This window comes from Apodemus sylvaticus, chromosome 1 (assembly GCF_947179515.1).
Source record: "Apodemus sylvaticus chromosome 1, mApoSyl1.1, whole genome shotgun sequence".
Taxonomy (NCBI): domain Eukaryota; kingdom Metazoa; phylum Chordata; class Mammalia; order Rodentia; family Muridae; genus Apodemus; species Apodemus sylvaticus.
The window spans coordinates 63,942,066-63,960,968 of NC_067472.1; the positions used below are offsets into that span (position 1 = coordinate 63,942,066).

At 47.8% G+C, this 18,903-nt stretch overlaps 1 protein-coding gene across 7 annotated transcripts in view; it reads right to left on the reverse strand.

Annotated features, from left to right (window-relative positions):
* Nucleotides 1-18,903, reverse strand: part of Phrf1 (PHD and ring finger domains 1) — a 35,703-nt gene that overhangs the window by 2,213 nt on the left and 14,587 nt on the right. For all 7 annotated transcript variants that reach the window (XM_052195700.1, XM_052195728.1, XM_052195693.1 and 4 more), the window contains 9 exons: nucleotides 16,573-16,691; nucleotides 13,264-13,361; nucleotides 12,821-12,996; nucleotides 11,716-11,845; nucleotides 5,370-5,497; nucleotides 4,147-4,328; nucleotides 3,902-4,021; nucleotides 3,342-3,496; nucleotides 149-2,860 (listed from right to left, as the gene is read on the reverse strand). In XM_052195700.1, coding sequence (XP_052051660.1) covers nucleotides 149-2,860; nucleotides 3,342-3,496; nucleotides 3,902-4,021; nucleotides 4,147-4,328; nucleotides 5,370-5,497; nucleotides 11,716-11,845; nucleotides 12,821-12,996; nucleotides 13,264-13,361; nucleotides 16,573-16,691 — 3,820 coding nt within the window. The remainder of the gene's footprint in view (nucleotides 1-148; nucleotides 2,861-3,341; nucleotides 3,497-3,901; nucleotides 4,022-4,146; nucleotides 4,329-5,369; nucleotides 5,498-11,715; nucleotides 11,846-12,820; nucleotides 12,997-13,263; nucleotides 13,362-16,572; nucleotides 16,692-18,903) is intronic.

The following is an 18,903-nucleotide window of genomic DNA, read 5'->3' on the forward strand; positions in this document are numbered from 1 at the left end:
TCTGTTAGAAGCTTGACTTGGGTAGGGGCCCCAGATTGTCAGGAGAGGCTCTTAGGGAGGCTGCCCCGCTGCCTCATGCCTGCTCTATACCCCTGACCCACAAGGACAACCACCACCAGGGTCCCAGTCAGGGACAGGACAAACTCACTTGGATCCTTGTCCAGGACTGGGGTGCTGTCCTCTGCTTCCTGCAGGTTCCAGGTGACTCTCTTCACCAGGGTTCTGGACCGCAGCAGCGGGGCCTGGGCCACAGCATCCTTGGGCCTGACTGCCTCACAGCCTCTCCCAGTCAGCATTGGACTGTCCTGTCCTGTCGGCACCACGGCTGGGGTGCTCAGAGGGGTAACGGTGGTCTCTACCGTGTCCTGCCTGAGCAGGCACTGGTCTGACGGGGCCAATGCCTGGGGTATAGGCTTTGAGATACCTTCACTGTGAGTCGCTAACACTTCCCTCTGGATGGTAGGTAAAGTACTGTCTTGTGGAAGGCTGGCTGGGGGCAGTATGGGATTTGGTGGGAAGTCTCTCTCAGGGGAGGAGTCGGTACTCTCAGGGGAAGGAGGTGAGCTCATGTCATCCAGCTGGATGAAGATGGCTTCATTTGAAAAATCCTCAAAGACATGGCCTGCCTCCACAGAATCCCCATAGTCCAGGTCCTCAGGCACACATGCGACTGGCTCTGCCAGGACAGGAGGGACTCCTGGAGGTTTCAGGTCAGCCTCAACCACTGCCGGCAGGACACTGACCACCTCCGGCAGGACACTGACCACCTCTGGCAGGATACTTACTTCTGAGACTGGAGGCTTGATGGAGTGGTCTCCATCCTGCCCTGGCTCCCCCTGTGGAGCAGGGACTGGGGAAACCTCCCTCACAGCCTCCTTCTTCTCTGGGGAATGGGGACGCTTCTCACGGGAATGTGGCCTTCGTGGCCTATGCTCCAAGCTGGGCGACCGAGACCGCCACCTCCTCCTCTCCCGGGACCGGGTCACACTCTCCTTCTTGTCCATCCGCTCCCGGCTCCTCTCCCGATGTTTGTGTCTCCGGTCCCTCTCCAGACTGCTGTGTGGTGAGCAGTCCTTACCACGAGCCCTGGACCCCGAATGCCGTCTCTTCCGCCTCCTACTCTCATGGCGCTCACAGGAAGAACTGCCAGGACTCCCTGAGCGGGACCTGGACTTCCTCCAGGTCCTGCTGTGACCCCAGGGACCCCGCCTATGCTCCCTGTCTCTGTCGTCTCTGTCTTTCCTCCTCTTTGCTCTGTCCTGGCTGCTGGCGCGGTCACTGGAAGACCTCCGGCTCTTGGTCTTGGCTCTGTGCCTCCTGGCGTGCTCCTCAGCAACTGGGGAGACTGAGTGTGAAGTCCTGTCCCTGGAGCCAGAGCGCGTGCTGGAGCGTGTCCTCCGGTGCTCTCTGACAACCTTCTTCTTCTTCTTCGTTTTCTTCCTGCTTCGGGAGCTGGAGGTGGAGCGGGAGCGGGACGAGGCCCTGAACTCCACGATTCTGTGGGTGGTTATCTGCGGAGCGTCTGGGCTTGGTGGGACACCTGGCTCCTCAACAGTCACACATGTAACTGTCCGTTCCTCAGAGCCAAAGAAGGGTGTACAGGACCCTTCTTCCTCATCCCAAGGGTCTGATGGGGATGGCCTCTGTGCTCGGGCTGTGGAGCTCTGAATCGCCATAGGCTCTATTTCCCCTAGTCCTTCTTGCTCAAAATCAGAGGCTCCCTCCGTAGGGCCCTTACTGAGTAACTCCGACATGCCAGATACAGGCTCACCCGGGGCCTGGGGCTCGGCCTCGGACTCCATCTCAGTCCCAAAGATGCTTTCTACCCTGTAGGAGGTAACGCAGCGCACAGTCTGAAAGGCTGGGGCCTTTGGGCTATTGATGGAGATAGTTCTTGTGATCTCAGAGGGCAGGAGGCCTGGCCCAAGACTTTCTGGGCTGCTGCTAGGAGGGCTAGAGTCCGAGCCGGTGGGGTCAAAGGGATCGTAGATTTCACTTGTGAGTCGCTTCGGCTTCTTGATGGAGAAGAGGGGTGAAGGGCTCTCCTTCCTCTGCACCTTGCTGTCCACTGGCCGGAATGTGTTACAGAATCCAGGGCTGGACAGCTGGCTGCAATGGGCAGCGTTCCCGGGGATGTTGATCCTAAAGCTTTCAAAGCTAGACCCAATGCCCTTTCCTCTTGAGGGCCCTAGAGCGGCTAGGCTGCTGTGGGAGCTGGGTGCAGGCGGTCGAGAGCCACTTGTGTGCGAGCCAGTCTCCTGGGGACCGCTGCTGCTGGGCTCCCTGTCTACTCGGCCTCGCACTGGCTGCCCTGGGCCTTCCCTGCCGGTCAGGCGGCTGATGCACGTGCTGGGGAGCTCGACCGTCTGGCCGCTGGCTGAGGCCGGGTCCTGCACGCCATCACTGCCGGGCCTACGGATCTTTGGTATCCTGGGTAGCTTGGAGAAATCAGGTCTCCTGGGACCTGTTCTCTGAGGGTGCCCAGGAACTCCATTTTTAGGTGGAAAGCTATGATGAGTCACCATCTTAGTTGAGGCAGAACCAACCCGTATGTTGGAGCCATTGAGTCTGGGGCTGTTACTATGTTTCCAGCTGGGCCTGCTCTCATCTGAAAGGTTCCCAGACAAACCTGACCGAGGGGTCAGGGGTGAGTCTGACCTCACAGGTGTCTGTACCATGCGGGCAGGGAGACAGCGCAGAGCTGTTCTGTCCCCACAGCTTGGCCCTGAGTTTGGTTGTCTGTCTCCCAGGAGTCCACTGGATACACTTTCTGAGGGTGGCACCCCAGGCTGCAGGTTGTCTCTGAGCCTGGACTCTTCTCTGGACTGAGTCACAGAATTTCGCTGAAGAGAAACAGGAGCTAAAAAACAAAAATCAGATAGCAAGCCTTCCCACCTCCTCTAACAAGTTCAGTGACTTGAAGTATGATCCTAATAGACATTGAAACTACTGTTTCCAGAGTGGTCACTAATTATCCCTCCACAATGGGAATGTTACAGGTCAGCTATCCCACTGCCTACCTGGGGTACCATAAATGCCCCCCGGCAGTCTTTCCCTTTTCTGACCTGACCACAGTTCAGTTGTGTCCCAGCCAGTGTGCCAGACAATAAGCTGCACATGGAGGCACTGTTCACTGAACATCCGAACTGTCCTGGGCATGGCACACTCACTTAACTAAGCAGGCCTCGGAAGGCCCTGACAGAACTCGTACTGGTTACATTCTTAGCAGTGTTGCCCCCAATTCAGGGTCAAGTCTGACAACCTTTGCAACCCATCATGTCTAGGCCTATGGTTTGACATTTCCACATCCATAAGGAAAGACAGCGCCCATGGGTGCTCACCTGCCCTCTTGGCACTGAGAGAGCCGTCTCGGTGTATGACAACATCAGCACTGCTCATCATCAGGAGGCTCTGGCCAGACAGGATGCTCCCCAACAGGTCAGGAACGGGGGCCTCCTCCACACTGGGCTCTGGGGCCACAGCAGGGAGCTGCCTCCTGTAAACAGACCAGAGAGTGGTTCTGCTAGCTTGGTTCCTCGGGATTCCCACCCATCAGCCCTTTCATGGGGATCAAGTGTGGGGGGAGATCACCTATATGTTTGCCCTACTCTACTGCTAGGCATGAGCTGGCAGTGAGGTTATCTCTACCTGGTGGTCACAGTGGACTAGGACTGCTGCCTCACCCAAGGACCCTTTCCCTGTTAGAAACTAAGGCCAGTATGGCTAGCAGATGTCTATTAACCCTGAGACATTAGCTTTGACTTAGCACTGAGAGCCAACCTCGACTCAAGTACACCACACCAGAGTAGCTCCTCAGCCACATTGCCAAGGGTCACATGGAAAGGATAAGCGGTTTAGCCCAGTGCTCTCACCAGCTCCAGACGCCCCTGCTGTCACATACCTAGAGAGCCCCATGGCGACAGGTCTGGCCACAGGCTGGTGAGACTGCAGAGCTGAGCGGGACAGCACTCTCCTCTTTGCACTCAGAGGAGAAGGCGGATCTGCAGACTGTTCTTCATTGCTGGAAGGGACACATACCAAGGGGACACTGACACAGCAGACCTGTGACCCTGACATGGTGCCACATGCAGCCTAACCAAATCTGAGGACAGGCTGGGGCACTGGGACAGTCACCATTGCAATTACCTGTCAAAAGGGTCCAGCTCATAGGGATCGCCAAACAGTGACAGAGAAGCTGCTCCAATATCTGCCCTCATCAGCCCAAGACAGGGGTCCACTGGTTTGCACACTGATGGAATGCTGGCGCCACGGACAGGCCTGCGGAGGCCTAGTGTGCGTGCAATTCGCGAACGAGCTGTAACTTCATTCTGAACCAAAGTAACAGGAAAAAAATAAATTAATGACTGGCACACTGCACTTAAACAGCCACATGAGGAACAGTTGTGGACTTTTTACACTATCTTGATTGTAATCATTCCCAAGATACTAAAATCAAAGGACCACATGCCACTTGCTCTAAATTCTGAGTAAGCATGGAATAGAGCCATCACAATCAGCTGCGGGCTCTCCACAAGTAGTGCATCTCCCCAAACATTCACCATGTGCCATGACCCCGGATGGTCCACTAGGGGGAAAAAGGAACCACAGTAACTGCAGAGGGAGAAAGTGAGCTCAGGATGGAACCTAAAATGGTCTAGAACTTTCTAGAAACTAGGAAGGAAGAACTGACATTGCCAGGCCCTTAGGCCTCAGGGCACAAAGTGAGTGCTAATGACCACTAAAGCCAAGAACGTCATCATCTACCTAACTCGCTCATAAATTTAATCACAGCCACAAGAATATGTTCTGTCTAGAATAAGTGTTCTAACTACTAAGTATTTAAACACATCTTTATATTACAAACATACACTAAAAACTACTAGGCAATGGGTAACAAGTATATATGCATATAAAACACATGGTCAAGTTTGTGTGTCTCTCCTCCCACTCTCCCACCCAGCATCCTAGGTCTGTAAGTACCAAATATGTCTCATGGCAGCAGGGCTGAGTGAGAACACAGCACTTGTTATGGGTATCCTGGACAGTCTTCTCACACACAGGAGGCTCCCTAAGACAGACCCTCACCTGCTCCTAGCATACGACTGAGAGCCCTTTGACTTAACCCGCCAGTGACCATACGAAGGTGACGCACCCTGAGCCCTGCTGGGCCTCCCTCTCTGTCTCTGTTCCAAGGCTCATCACACACAATTCTAACATGCCCTACTCCGAAGGACCTAGAAGCATACCTACCCACCTCTGAGCTGCACTACAGAGAGCAGAAAAACAGCGGGGCTGACACTTCCTGCGGCAGAGCACTACCGGGAGCAGGCCGGCTAATCTGGATACTGGTACTCTATCTATCCCCTCACCTTTAGCTTCCTCCCCTTTGTCTTCCTCACACGGTGCTGCCGTTTCTTGGCTCTTGTACTCCCACTCTTACTTTTCACAGATGACCTGGACCGGGTTTTCTTTCTTCCCAATACTTTCTTTCGTCTTCCTAAAAAGACAACATTGAATGTGTGTGATTCAGAACTGTAGAACCTTTTCTGACTAGGGTAAGCAAGTCCTCTGAGTTCGGTTGGAGCAGAGCTCAGGAAGCTAGGGAGAGAGTCTGGGCACCTCAGGACTGTGCAGGCTTGAATTTTACATACAACACACACACAGTTTATTTTTTATATTTTTATATGTGTGTGGTGCATGCAGGTGACCTTGTAGGACAGAAGTAGGCATCAGATGCCCTGGCTGTGAGCTGTCCAAGGTGGGTACTGGGGACTGAACTCAGGTCAGGTCCTCTCGGAGCAGCAGCAAACTTCTCTTCAACCAAGCCATCTCTTCAGCCCCTGATCTTGAGACAAGAGACTGGTCTTCTGTACCCGTGATGGCATAGGACACAGCCTGAACTCTTGCGCCTTCCACCTCGGTGGCACAAGTTCTACATGCCTCTACATACACCAGGCTAGCCTCAAACTCAGAGCCACCTACCTCTGCCTCCCAAGTGCTAGGATCGAAGGTCTGTGGCATCACCACCCAGTGCTGTTTAATTTTATTTACTTTTTTAAAAAAGGACTTCCAGTTTTTTACTTTCTTTCAAGATTTTATGTGAAGCCAGGTGGTGGTGGTGGTGGTGTTGGCCGCGGCAGTGCCACACCTTTAATCCTAGCACTTGGGAGGCAGAGGCAGGTGGATTTCTGAGTTCAAGGCCAGCCTGGTCTACATGGAAATGAAGTTACAGACAGTTGTGAGCTGTCATGTGGGTGCTGGAAATTGAACCTGAGTTCTCTGGTAGACCAGTCAGTGATCTTAACCACACAGCCATTTTTCCAGCCCCTATTTATTTTTGCTTAATTGTCTAAGACTGTAGCCCATCTGGATCTCTTGCAAATTCTTCTACTTCAGCTTCTCAAGGATTACTGATGTGAGCACATGCCTCTCTCTCACATACATACATATACACACACACACACACACACACACACACACATCTTTTTTAATATTTCCTTTTATTTTCCATGCGTGTTCCTACTTGGTCTACATGTGCACACAGAAGTACAATATCCAAAATAAAAAATCATAAACAAGAAAAAAAAAAAAAAAGAAGTACAATATCCAGGCTTTCAGAAGAGTGTGCTGGAGTAACAGTCATGAGCAGCCATGTGGGTTCAGGGAACCAATCCCAGGTCCTCTGCAAGAGTAGCAAGTGCTCTTAACCTTACTTAGCCTTTCCAACACTCTCATTTTAATTTTTAAAATTAATTTATTTTTGTGTGTGTCCATATGTTGGAGAAGTCAGAGGACAACTTGCAGGAATTGGCTCTTTCCTTCCACCATGTGGTCTGGAAATTGTAATCTGGGCATGAGGCTTATTAGCAAGAGTCTCTTTCTGCTAAGACATGACCCACCATTGTTTTGAAGTACTCTCATTGTGTAGTAGAGAAAATGACCTTGGATTCCTGATCCTCCTGCCTTCACCTGGGAACACCTGGATTACAGGTCCATGCCAACTTGCCTTGCAGTCTGAGTACAAGCACTGCCTTGCTTGGATTTTTTTAAAAGGGGTTTATTTATTCATTTTATGTTATGTGAGTATCATCTCTCTCCAGACACACCAGAAGAGGGCATCAGATCCCATTACAGATGGTTATGAGCTACCAGGTAATTGCTAGGAATTGAACTCAGGACCTCAGAAAGAACAGGTCAGTGCTCTTAACTGCTGAGCCATCTATCTGTCCAGCCTGGCTTAGATTTTTTTTTTTTAAACCAGAGAAATAAACCTGTAACATTTTAAAGTAATATGTTCTTGGGGGAAGAGGATAATCCAAATAGCAATGAAAATATGGGGTTCTACCTCTCTGAGTAATTGAATTTTTAGAACTGTTATATAAATTACATAAACCCCAAAACAAAACATGTGAAAACCAAGAGGACCATTCATGGTCAAAACAGAGCTCCCCTAGAGAGACTGGAAGGCAAACAAACACTATGAACCCCTTGGAGATATTTCTTTAAAATAGAAACCAACTGCTAAAGGACCTGTGCTTTGGTCTAAGCCACCCTCAAATGCACTACCATGGCTCTCCTTTCTAGGATTCGGATAAGCTAGGCCCGAGTTTACCAAGTTATGGTGTGGTGTGAAGGGAAACCAGGTAATTAGCAGCTCCATTATTTTTGAGCTCCTGTTGCCCCTGCAAACTGCACTGCTACATGTGAGAGCAAACCTCAGGCAGGCGTCTTCTGCAGAAACCCCAGTGCCCCCTCCTCGGCTGCCCTGTTTATGGCTCCTGTAATCCATGATCAACCATAACTGAAAATGCCAAGTGGGAAATTTAAGAAGAAAAACAACTCATAACATTTAAACTGTACTCTTTAGAATAATGTAATCAAAAGTTCTGGCATTCAGCTTAAGCACACAATCTGTACAGAACAGCGGAGTGAAGGCTGCTTTTCTACAATGCACCAAATACCAGGGAGGAGCAAAGAGAAGGGAGCTAACACATACAGCCGAACACGAATCTGACTTGGATCTTAATTCAAATAAGCATTCTCATTTTTAGTTTGAGACAGTTTCTCATTTGTAGCCTAGGCTAGACTCAAACTCATGATGTAGCTAAGGATGACCTTATGCTCCTGTTCCTCCTACTTCCACCTTCAAAGTACTGGGATTACAAGCACATATCACATATTCTAAATAAAGTAACCTAGCCTGCAGGAACCTGAGGCAGGTAGACTATGATATGAATTCAAGGCTAGCCTGGGTCACAAAGACAAAAATCTGTTTTTAAAACGGGGAGAGGGGTTGGAGAGATGGCTCCGTGCTGAAAAGCACTGGCTGCTCTGGCAGAGGACCCAGATTAGGTTCCCAGAATCCACATGGGGCTCACAACTGTCTGTAACTCTAGTTCTGTCTCTAATATCCTCTTGTGGCCTCTGTAGGCACCAAGCTCACATATACACAAACATACAGACAGGTAAAACACTTGTATGTATAAAAGTCTTTAAGGAGGTGTGGGTGCCCGACTGTCCTAATGGGGATGAAACAGACTCCAACCTCTGATTACATGATGTTAGCAATTTTCTATACAACTGATGAAGCAAATGAGTTAACAACTAGCACTGAGAAGCAGGTTATGAGACAAAGAGCAGGAAACACAGATGTATGATATAAGAAGTGAAAGCCTGACCTTAAACCTCAGTTGCAGGTGTGAGACCTTATGAGGGGCTATGTCAATGACCTAGACAATTACCAAGTGCTTGCTCAGAACACAGATCTCAGCTCTGCCTTCTAAACTCCGCTTTTGGTGAAAGGAAGGGCTTCTTGGAGAGGATTCCACAGATACACACAACCACACAAACCCGCTACAACCCTAGCATGTGCAAAGCCTCAGCACCTAGACCTGAGAACTTTAGTTCACCTTAAGGCTAACACATACATATCCTCTGGTGAGGCAGAAACCAACTTCCATGAGTGCTGCTGAGAATGCAGAGTACACACATGAGTGTTTTGAGTTGGAAAATTTGACAATTTTTCTAAAGTTAAACATAAGATCAAGCTGATAATCTCTTCCCTCCTCCATATTGCCAAGAAAAAGAAAACATCTGCTCACAAAATGAACTGAACTGCAGTTTCCAGCAGCTTTACTCTTTTTAAATGTATTATTTTTTGAGAATTTCATACATGCATACGTTTTGATAAAATTAACACCCACTCCTCCCAGATCCAATCCTCATCTTCCAACCCTCCCAACCTCATGTTTTCTTCTTTTTTTAAATAAACCACCACATCTCGTTTTTGCTGCCCTGATATGGAGCCATGCACTGGAGCAGCTGATCTCCTAGAGGCCATGCCTTTAAAGAAAACTGATTTTCTTTCCCCCAGAAGACATCTATTGTCAATAGTTCCTAAGTTAAGGACCAGGGATGGTAATTCACTTATTTTTCTGTAGTTTTATTCATCTTAGTTGTTTTTTTAGGTTTGAAACAAGGTCTAAGTATGTAGCAGACCAGTGTCCTGGCTGGTTTTGTGTGTCAACTTGACATAAGCTGGAGTTATCACTGAGAAAGGAGCTTCAGGTGAGGAAATGCCTCCATGAGATCCAGCTGTGGGGCATTTTCTCAATTAGTGATCAAGGCAGGAGGTCCCCTTGTGGGTGGTGCCATCCCTGGGCTGGTAGTCTTAGGTTCTGTAAGAGAACAGGCTGAGCAAGGCAGGGGATGCAAGCCAGTAAGAAACATCCCTCCATGGCCTCTGCATCAGATCCTGCTTCCTGACCTGCTTGAGTTCCAGTCCTGACCTCCTTTGGTGGTGAATAGCACTGCACAAATGTAAGCCGAATAAACCCTTTCTTCCCCAACTTGCTTCTTGGTCATGATGTTTGTGCAGGGATAGAAACCAGGACTAACGCCGGGCAGTGGTGGCACATGCCTTTAATCCCAGCACTTGGGAGGCAGAGGCAGGCAGATTTCTGAGTTCGAGACCAGCCTGGTCTACAAAGTGAGTTCCAGGACAGCCAGTGCTACACAGAGAAACCCTGTCTCAGAAAAAACCAACCAACCAAGTAAACAAACAAAACAAAACAAACAAACAAACAAAAAAAAACCCAAAAAGAAAAAAAAGAAAAAAGAAACCAGGACTAAGACAACCATGTTATCCTCAAATTCCTAGAGATCTGCCTGCCTGTTTCCTAATGCAGGGACCAAAGGCGTGTGCTACCACACCTGGCTGTCACTTCTTAGGAGATGCAATCCAGAAATAACCCAAATGATCATCGCATAAGAAATCAACAAACTGGCACATTAACAGACTCTTTGATAAAGAAAAATATACATCACACTTGTTCTAAAGACTCTATGGGGGCTGGTGAGATGGCTCAGTGGTTAAGAGTACTCACTGCTCTTTCAGAGATCCTGAGTTCAGTTCCCAGCAACCACATGATGGCTCACAACCATCTGTAATGGGATCTGATGCCCTCTTCTGGTGTGTCTGAAGATAGCTACAGTGTAAATAAATCTTAAAAAAAAAAGGGGGTGTGTGGCTGGTAAGAGGGTTCAGTGGTTTAAGAGCACTGACTGTTCTTCCAGAGGTCCTGAGTTCAAATCCCAGCAACCACATGGTAGTGCACAACCATCTATAATGAGGTCTGATGCCCTCTTCTGATGTGTCTGAAGACAGCAACAGTGTACTTACATATAATAAATAAATAAATCTTAAAAAAAGAAAAAAAGGGGGCTGGAGAGATGGCTCAGCGGGTAAGAGCACTGACTGCTCTTCTAAAGGTCATGAGTTCGAATCCCAGCAACCACATGGTGGCTCACAACCATCCATAAAGAGATCTGACACCTACAGTGTACTTACATATAATAAATAAATAAATATTAAAAAAAAAAAAAAAGAAAAAAAGAAAAGACAAGACTCTGTGGCAGCAAATGAGGCAAGACCAGAGACTTCCATTGGATCTTGTGGGAAACCAGACTGGTAATGATGAAAACTCAGTGTGAGTGCTGGCTGTCACACCGTAGCCACGCACTTACAGTGGGTGCATCCACTTTACTTTGCACAGCTGTCAATAAAGTAAATGAACATTTTTAATTTGTGTGTGTGAGCAGCACACAGAGCCTATCAAGAACAACTTGTACAGCTAGTTCTATCAGTGGATTCCAGGGATTCTACCTGGTTATCATGCTTGGTGGCAAGCATCTTTATCTGATAAGCCATTTTTCCAGCCCAATAAGATACATTTTTAGGAGGTTACAGATTACTTCTGACCCCCCCTGGGCAGAGAGGAGCCCCTAAATCCATACTGAGTTGCATCTACTTGGCTCATCAAACACTGGTCTGAAGGAGAGGGTTGGGTCGACGGATAAGCTCAGGATGCAGAGGTGGTCAGGGTTCTAGGTCCCTCTGAAATGTGTCAACAGGATTTGCTATAGTTTATATTAGCTCCAGGTATTCATACACTTAAGAAATGCAGCAGCCATATCAACAGCGAATATTGTCTCAAACAGGGAATAACAACACATCTGTACCAAACAGTCCAGATGTGCTTCTTTCTCCCTAATATTCTCTAACTAGGTTTAGATGAGCTTGACAGTACAGACCCCACAAATGGGAAAGGTATACTATACTGGCTGAGAACGTTGCAGGAATAATCAGAAATGACCACTTATCTGGACTCCAGAACAGAGCTGATGGTGGGAGGCAAGCCCATTATGCCAGCTTACCTGCCTTCCTTTTCCGTTTTGCAGGGATACGAGGTGTCAAGGGACGCTGGTATACAGCAGTGCTCAGCCCAGTGGCGACAGCCTCAATAGTTTCATCCAGCAGAGAAGACATGAGGTACCTTGGCACATGCTGCATACAAGGGACAGCACCACTCAGTGGGTGACCACCCTTTCCACAGATGGAACCCTGAGCTAGGCCATGTGAGTAAGCAGATCCCGTCAGTGCAGGCTCCCTTCCAGATCCGGGAATATGGCACAAACTGACCAGAGAAGCCACAGGAACTGTCTCCCTCTACTTCTACCAACAGTGGACAGTATAATCACAAGGAGAGTGGTTCCTTACAGAGTTCTAGAAGGGAAGATCAGGGCAAGAATGGACTGGAGGGCTCAGCAGCTATCAAAGAGCAAATGGAGGTCCGATCAGGAAGGAATTGGGTAGGTGGAAGCCAGGAGCACACACGGCCCAGGTGAGGCCGGCGTGTGAGGATGAGGGCCTAGCAGGGACTAGGGAATGAGCCAGCAGACAGAAAACACAGGAGTGAGTGAGAGATGGCAGCCTCCAACACTATCTTGCATCCAGGGCACAAAGTCAAAGAGGGACTGCAAGCATGAGCTGAGACCCAAGTGCAAAACTGGAGGGTAAGGAGACAGGGCATAGGACGAAGACAGTTCCCAGGCCTTCAACCCATTTGGAACTTGAACCATGGTGTCACTATACTGACCACGGGAATATGACTTCAAAGAAAATGAAGGAACTTTTAAGCTCCTTGAGTACCCAGAGCAGTGGCCACAGTCATCTAACATTGAATAGCAGGAGCCAGGCATGAGGAAGATAATCCCTTGTGCCTGGAAAGGGTGAAGAGCCAGTAGGCGGCCTTTTTCATCATCCCATCTATCAAAGTGTTAGAGAAGGCAGCCCCACTGGTCCTGCTGGCACATAGGTCAAACACAGTACCTTCAATAGACTCACCTACTCTCTTGCCAGATTAACTGCATGCATGCTAGGCCTGCCATGTGACAATGCTATGGGCCCTTTACTGCCAGTGATATCCCTTCAGTTCAGTTCCCAAGCCCTGAGACCACCTGTTTAGACCCAGCCACTTACCTGGACTCTTCTGGCAGAGGAGATCCGGTTCCGGTTCACAGTTGCCCTCACTCTCTCACTCTGCCGTGTCCTAGCGATGGCCCGGGTCCTGCCTACTCGAGGCCGAAGCCTGCTGGTAGTAGGCACTACATCAGCCAGTAGCAAGGAGACCTCCTCATCGCTCACAGGAACTGCATCTTGGAAGAGAGCCGTGGCTGCTGGGTCATGTACACTTCAGATCACAAGCTTTTCCCAGTTAGCCTTAAGAACTGAAAGCCCCAACTGACAACCTTCCATGGCCTCCAAAGGTTAAACTCCTCCAGCTCCAACCAAAGAATTCAAAGAAAGCCCTCTCCCTGAGAAAAGTTCTTCCCACATAGCAAGTCTAGATTTTCTCCAAGGTCCTTCTCTAAAACTGACAATAGGAAAACCCAAGTGCTCTGTAGGAAAGGACAGCACATTACCATGAGTGGTGTCAACACCAGGGACCGCACACTCTGGGCAGAACCATTCATCCACAGGCACCTCCTGGAGAGGAGGGTCCAAACATTCCATGTGGTACCTACGGGAACAACAGATCAGTGCCAATCTTAGCCTTGGACCTCAAATCTCACAAGAAACCACACTGCAAAGACTAACTATGTCTAGTCTGCAATGTATCCTGCCAACGGCTGATCACTTCCTCGGGGTCCTGAATCTAAACATAGTCCCTGCCTCTAATCCCGACTCCCAAGGTGAGCCACAGAAATGCTAATCTCCTCTATGACCCACTGTGTCTGACCTTAGGTGACTAAGCAACCTTTCTTTTCAGAGTGTCCTAAGGAGCTTCGGAAAGAACACTTGCCTAGCAAAAGTCCTGCCCCATGCTGGCAAAAAGATCTTATTGTCCTATCCAATCCCATCTCAGGCCAACTGGCCATGCTTCAATAATACCATGCCGTAAGTCTCCTTCAAGACCACCAAGGACAGGGCATGCAAAGTGTCAAAGAGATGAGCAAGAGGTTCCTGAAGAGGGCACCCCAAGAAACCCCACACTCAGTCCCTAACTTATTCTAGGCTTTTCTCTGTCCACACCCTTTGTTTTGTTTTGAGTCAGGGTCTCACTATGGCCCTTGGCTAGCCAGGAACTCATAGTGTTGGGATTAAAGGTGTGAGCTACTGTGCTCTGTCTCAGGTTTTATTTTTAAATTCTTCCCATCAAGCTTCTCAGGAATAAACTTTGAGGAGAGCTGTGCTGACACTTTCTACCTTTCTTTAGAGAGAGAGAGGGGAGGGAAGGAAGGAGGGAGGGAGGGAGGAAGGGAGGGAGAGATTGATTGATTGATTTATATTATGAGCCTAGAGCTGGGCAAACATGAACCTTTAATTCCAGAACTTGGTAGTCAGAGGCAGGTAGAACTCTGTTAGTTCAAGGCCAGCCTGGTCTAACAGAGCTAGTTACAGGGTAAACTGGGCTACATAAACCCTGTCTCAAAAAAGTATAAAATAAAAAATAAAAAACAAAACCAAAAAAATGCACGAAACAAAACACCCACACCACCACCACCACCACCACCAAAAAAAAAAAAAAAAAAAAAAAAAAAACACAAAACAAAGCATATGACTGTGTACACGAGTGCATGCCACATGAGTTCCTGGAAGCTGTGGGTAGTTATAAACTCTTACATCGGTGGCGGGAACTGAAAATCCTCTACAATCAGGTGTGTGACCCTCACTGGAATGTCACATGAAGCGTGGTCCCTGTTATATCATATACCAGCACAAAACTTGAAAAGCCATAAAGAAACTCAAGTAAATTCCATCCTAAGATCTTCTCTCATGTTCTCTTGTCTCCCTGAGAATATGGACCTTTAATGTTCAGTCATAATTCCTTAAAACTCAAAGACAACCTGTACTTATTTCACAAAATATAAATGTGTACATGTGCCCCCACCAACATCTATAGAGAGTCTTGTGATTCCATTTCAAAATAAATGAGAAATTTTAGACTTGAAAGTTGAAAGACAACTATGAAGATAGAGAAAAATTTGAAGGTCAACAGTATTTGGGTGCTTAGACGTACAAGAATCACTAATATGTATTAGTTTTAATATCTTAGATCTATCAGGACTAAATGCTTACACAGTTGCATCTGTTAAGTGAAATACATAAATCAATATGAAACTTACAAGTGAATTCCTGATTAAAACAAAACTTCATGAAGATAGAGAAATCTCCAGAAATCCCTGGTCAGTTACTACTAGAAACAAAACCCTGATTTACACATTAACAGATGAAGGCTTAGAAGTTGACACATGCAATAGAGAACTGTTACATGTTTGAAGTCAACCTGGCTTACAATTTAAGTCCCTATGTCAAAAAACAAAACAGAACAGAAACAAACTAAACAGAATTAAAAGAGCTAGTTATGGGATGCACACCTGTAATCTCAACACTCAGAAGCTGGGGCAGGAGGGTTGCTTGAGTCTAGCAGGTAGAAGCTAACACAGGCAACAGAGAGGATCCCCATCTCACAGAGAAACAAGCCAGCCAAAGTTGTAGTTGCTTTTAATTGTAGCATTCAGGTGGCAGACGCAGACAAACTTGGTCTGCATAGCCAATTCTAGGCCAGGCAGGACTATACAGTCAAACCCTGTCTCAAAATCAATCCACAAATTAAGAGAGAAAGAAGAGACCCTAGATACTCGTAGGACTTAATCGGTGAGGAGACAATGTGGCAAAATATGGATTCAAACAAATGTTCCTTCCTAGAATGAGAGATCCCAAGCCCACCGAGTTCTCAGCACTAAGGGCAGCAGCAGGCAGGAGGATCTGCTGGAGCCTGCAAGACAAGCTGGCAGTCACTGTACCGACTGAATTTCCACAGGCATTAGAGGGCACAGGTGATCCCTGTGCGTTGAGATGATGAAAGTCAGCCCCCTGGGTACAAACTGCACACCACATCCAGCCAGTGGAGCCGGCACAAACGGCAGTAAGGAAGAACCCCAGTGACAGAGAGAAAGGGCAAGCGCAGAAAAACAGCTCCCAGCTTCTAGCTGGGATAGGAAAAAGCCTCTCATACACACCTTGAAACTGCTCTTTTCTGCCCTAGGAAACATTCCAGATTTACCAGCCTCACCATCCCAAGAATATGTCTGTAACCAGCCACCATTTCATAGCAGTAAAATCTTCCTAACCAATAGCCAAAGACCTAGCAAGAAGCTAGGGAAGCCAGTTCCACCTTAGAGATCAGTGAGCAAAGGACCCAAGTAGTGTCCCAGAAGACAGGGTCACAAGCATAAAGTGACTTCAACTGTATCAAAAAGCCAAAGGAGAGAGAGCTGGAGATGGTTCCCAGCCACAGTGATGGTCCACATGGCTCTTGCAGGACATAGGCTCCCACTTCAGGAACTAACACCCATCTGTAACGGGTAACGCCAGCTCCAGAGTGATCCAAAGCCTCTGGCTTCACTTGTATTCACATGTACATACCCACTTATAGACCACATGCATAGTGAAAATAATAACAAGAACAATAATGATAATAAGATCCAGGTAGCCAAGATGATGCAGTTCCAAAAGCAACCCCCCAGGCAGCCTACCCTCCAGCCTAGGAGAGTCCACCCTCCAGCCTAGGAGAGTCCACTGCATGGCCTCGAGGAAGTAGAGAAACAAGCCAGGAGAGGAATCTGTGTCACTGTTTATGCTTCCCAGGGCCCTACTCCACAATGGAGTTCTGACCCTGACAAACAGCCTGCAGACACCAGGGAGACACCAGACACCAGCACCCTTACCCAGCATCGCAGCCATCACACAGTAGGAGCCGGTCTTCACGGTCACTCCTGCCACACACCTCACAAAAGGTCGGGTCTTCCTCCTCAGTCTCACAAGCTCTAGTGTTTTCCACTGGAATCTGAAGACAGAAATACTGGTCAGTGAACATACCCTCAAAATCTGAGTGGTCAGTTAGTAGGACACGTATCTAATCTAAAGTAAATTTACTGACCTAAGATGTACTTGGGCTGTGTGCTGGCTAAAATGTCAACTGAGACATAAGTTAGCATCGTTTTAGAAGAGGAAATCTCAGTTGAGAAAATACCCCTATCAGACTGGTCTATGGGTAAGCACGATTGGCATTTTCTAGTCAGCTCACTGTAGACAGCATCACCTTTGGGTGGATGGTCCTGTGGTGCTATAAGCAAGATGAGAAAGCCACAGGGAGAAAGCCACTAAGCAGCACTCCTTCATGGCTTCTGCATCAGCTCCTAGCTCCAGGTTACTGCCCCGACTTCCTTTGATGATGAACTGTGATCCAAAAAGTGAAGCAAAATAAACTCTTTTTGCTCCAAGTTACTTTTGGTCATGATGTTATCACAACAAACAGAAACCCTAAGACCAGCTCTATGGACCTACAGTCTGAATAAACAAATATATGGTATACTGACTAGTCTTATGTCAACTTGACACAAGCTAGAGTCATCTGAAAGACTGGGAAAATGACTCCAGAAGAACCAGCTGTAAGAAAGAGATTGATGGTGAGGGCCCAGCCCATTGTGGGTGGTATCATCTCTCTGTTGGTGGTCTTGGGTTCTATAAGCAGGCTGAAGGCTGGGCATGGTGGCTCACGTGTTTAGCCCAGTACTCTGGAGGCAGAGCTCTCTGAGTCTGAGGTCAGCCTAATCTACAAATCTGAGTTCCCAGAGAGCAGGGGCTGAGAAACCCTATGTGTAAACAACAAAACAGAAAGGAAGGAAGGAAGGAAGGAAGGAAGGAAGGAAGGAAGGAAGGAAAGAGAGGGGAAGGAAGGAAGGGAGGGAAGAAGGTTGGGAGGGAGGGAAGGAAGCAAGCGAGAGGGCAAACAGGCTGAACGAGCCGTAAGGGCAAGCACCCTCAACAGCCTCAATAGCATTCCCACCAGCTCCTGCCTCCAGGTTCCTACCCTGTTTCAGTTCCTGTCCTGACTTCCTTTAATAACGAACAGCAATATATAAGTTTAAGTCAAATAAACCTTTTGCTCCCCAACTTGCTTTTTGGTCATAGTGTTTCGTTGCAGCAACAGAAACCCTAAGACATATGGTGATCTTCATGTCTTCACTGCAGGACAGGTAACTAGAGGAAAAGTAAAGCAAGAACTGTACCAGGGGCCAGGAGAGGTGGTTCAGGCTTTTAATCACAGCACTTGAGAGACAGAGGCAGGTGGATCTCTGTGAGTTTGAAGTCAATCTGGTCTATACTGAGTTCAGAACAGCCAGGGCTACAGAGACCCTGTCTCTTAAAAAAAAAGAAAAAAAACAACCGAACAAGCAACAAACAATTTATACATATCAGGAGCATGGGCCTGTGTGTGATGTACGGAATACTTAATGGAACAGATTCACCAGTGCTGTGAATGCTAGATATGGGGGAGAGCACATGGCCACTTTGAAGCAGAAGCCACAACAGCTCTAGAGAAAAAACTCTGCCGGGCAGTGGTGGCGCACACTTTTAATTCTAGCACTTGGGAGGCAGAGGCAGGCGGATTTCTGAGTTCGAGGCCGGACTGGTCTACAGAGTGAGTTCCAGGACAGCCAGGGCTACACAGAGAAACCCTGTCTCGGAAAAAAAAGAAAGAAAGGAAGGAAGGAGAACAAGCTCAACAAGACTCCCGCCATGCAGCTCAGTGGCGAGTGCTTGCCCAACCTGTTAGAAGTTAGAAGTCCTGGGCTCAATCACCAGCAAAAGGATCAGGTGAAGAACAAGAGAACTGAAACTTCCTTTGTTGTTTCATTGGTGCTATCTATCTATCTATCTATCTATCTATCTATCTATCTATCAATCAGTTTTTCAAGACAGGGTTTCTCTGTGTGTAGCCCTGTCCTGGAACTCTGTAGACTGCTTGATCTGCCTATGTCTCTGCCTCCCAAACGCTAGGACTAAAGGTGTGCACCACCACCTTTAATCAAGCTGTTGCTGTTTTTAAGATCTCACTATGTTTTCTTGGCTATCCTCAAACTCGGAGAGATCCACCAACTTCTACCTCCCAGTACTGAGATTAAAGGTGTACACAACCACGGCAAAGTGAGCTTTTGATGTACAGGAAGAATCTGTTTCAAAAACACAAGGGCTATGAAGGTAGTGGTAGCACT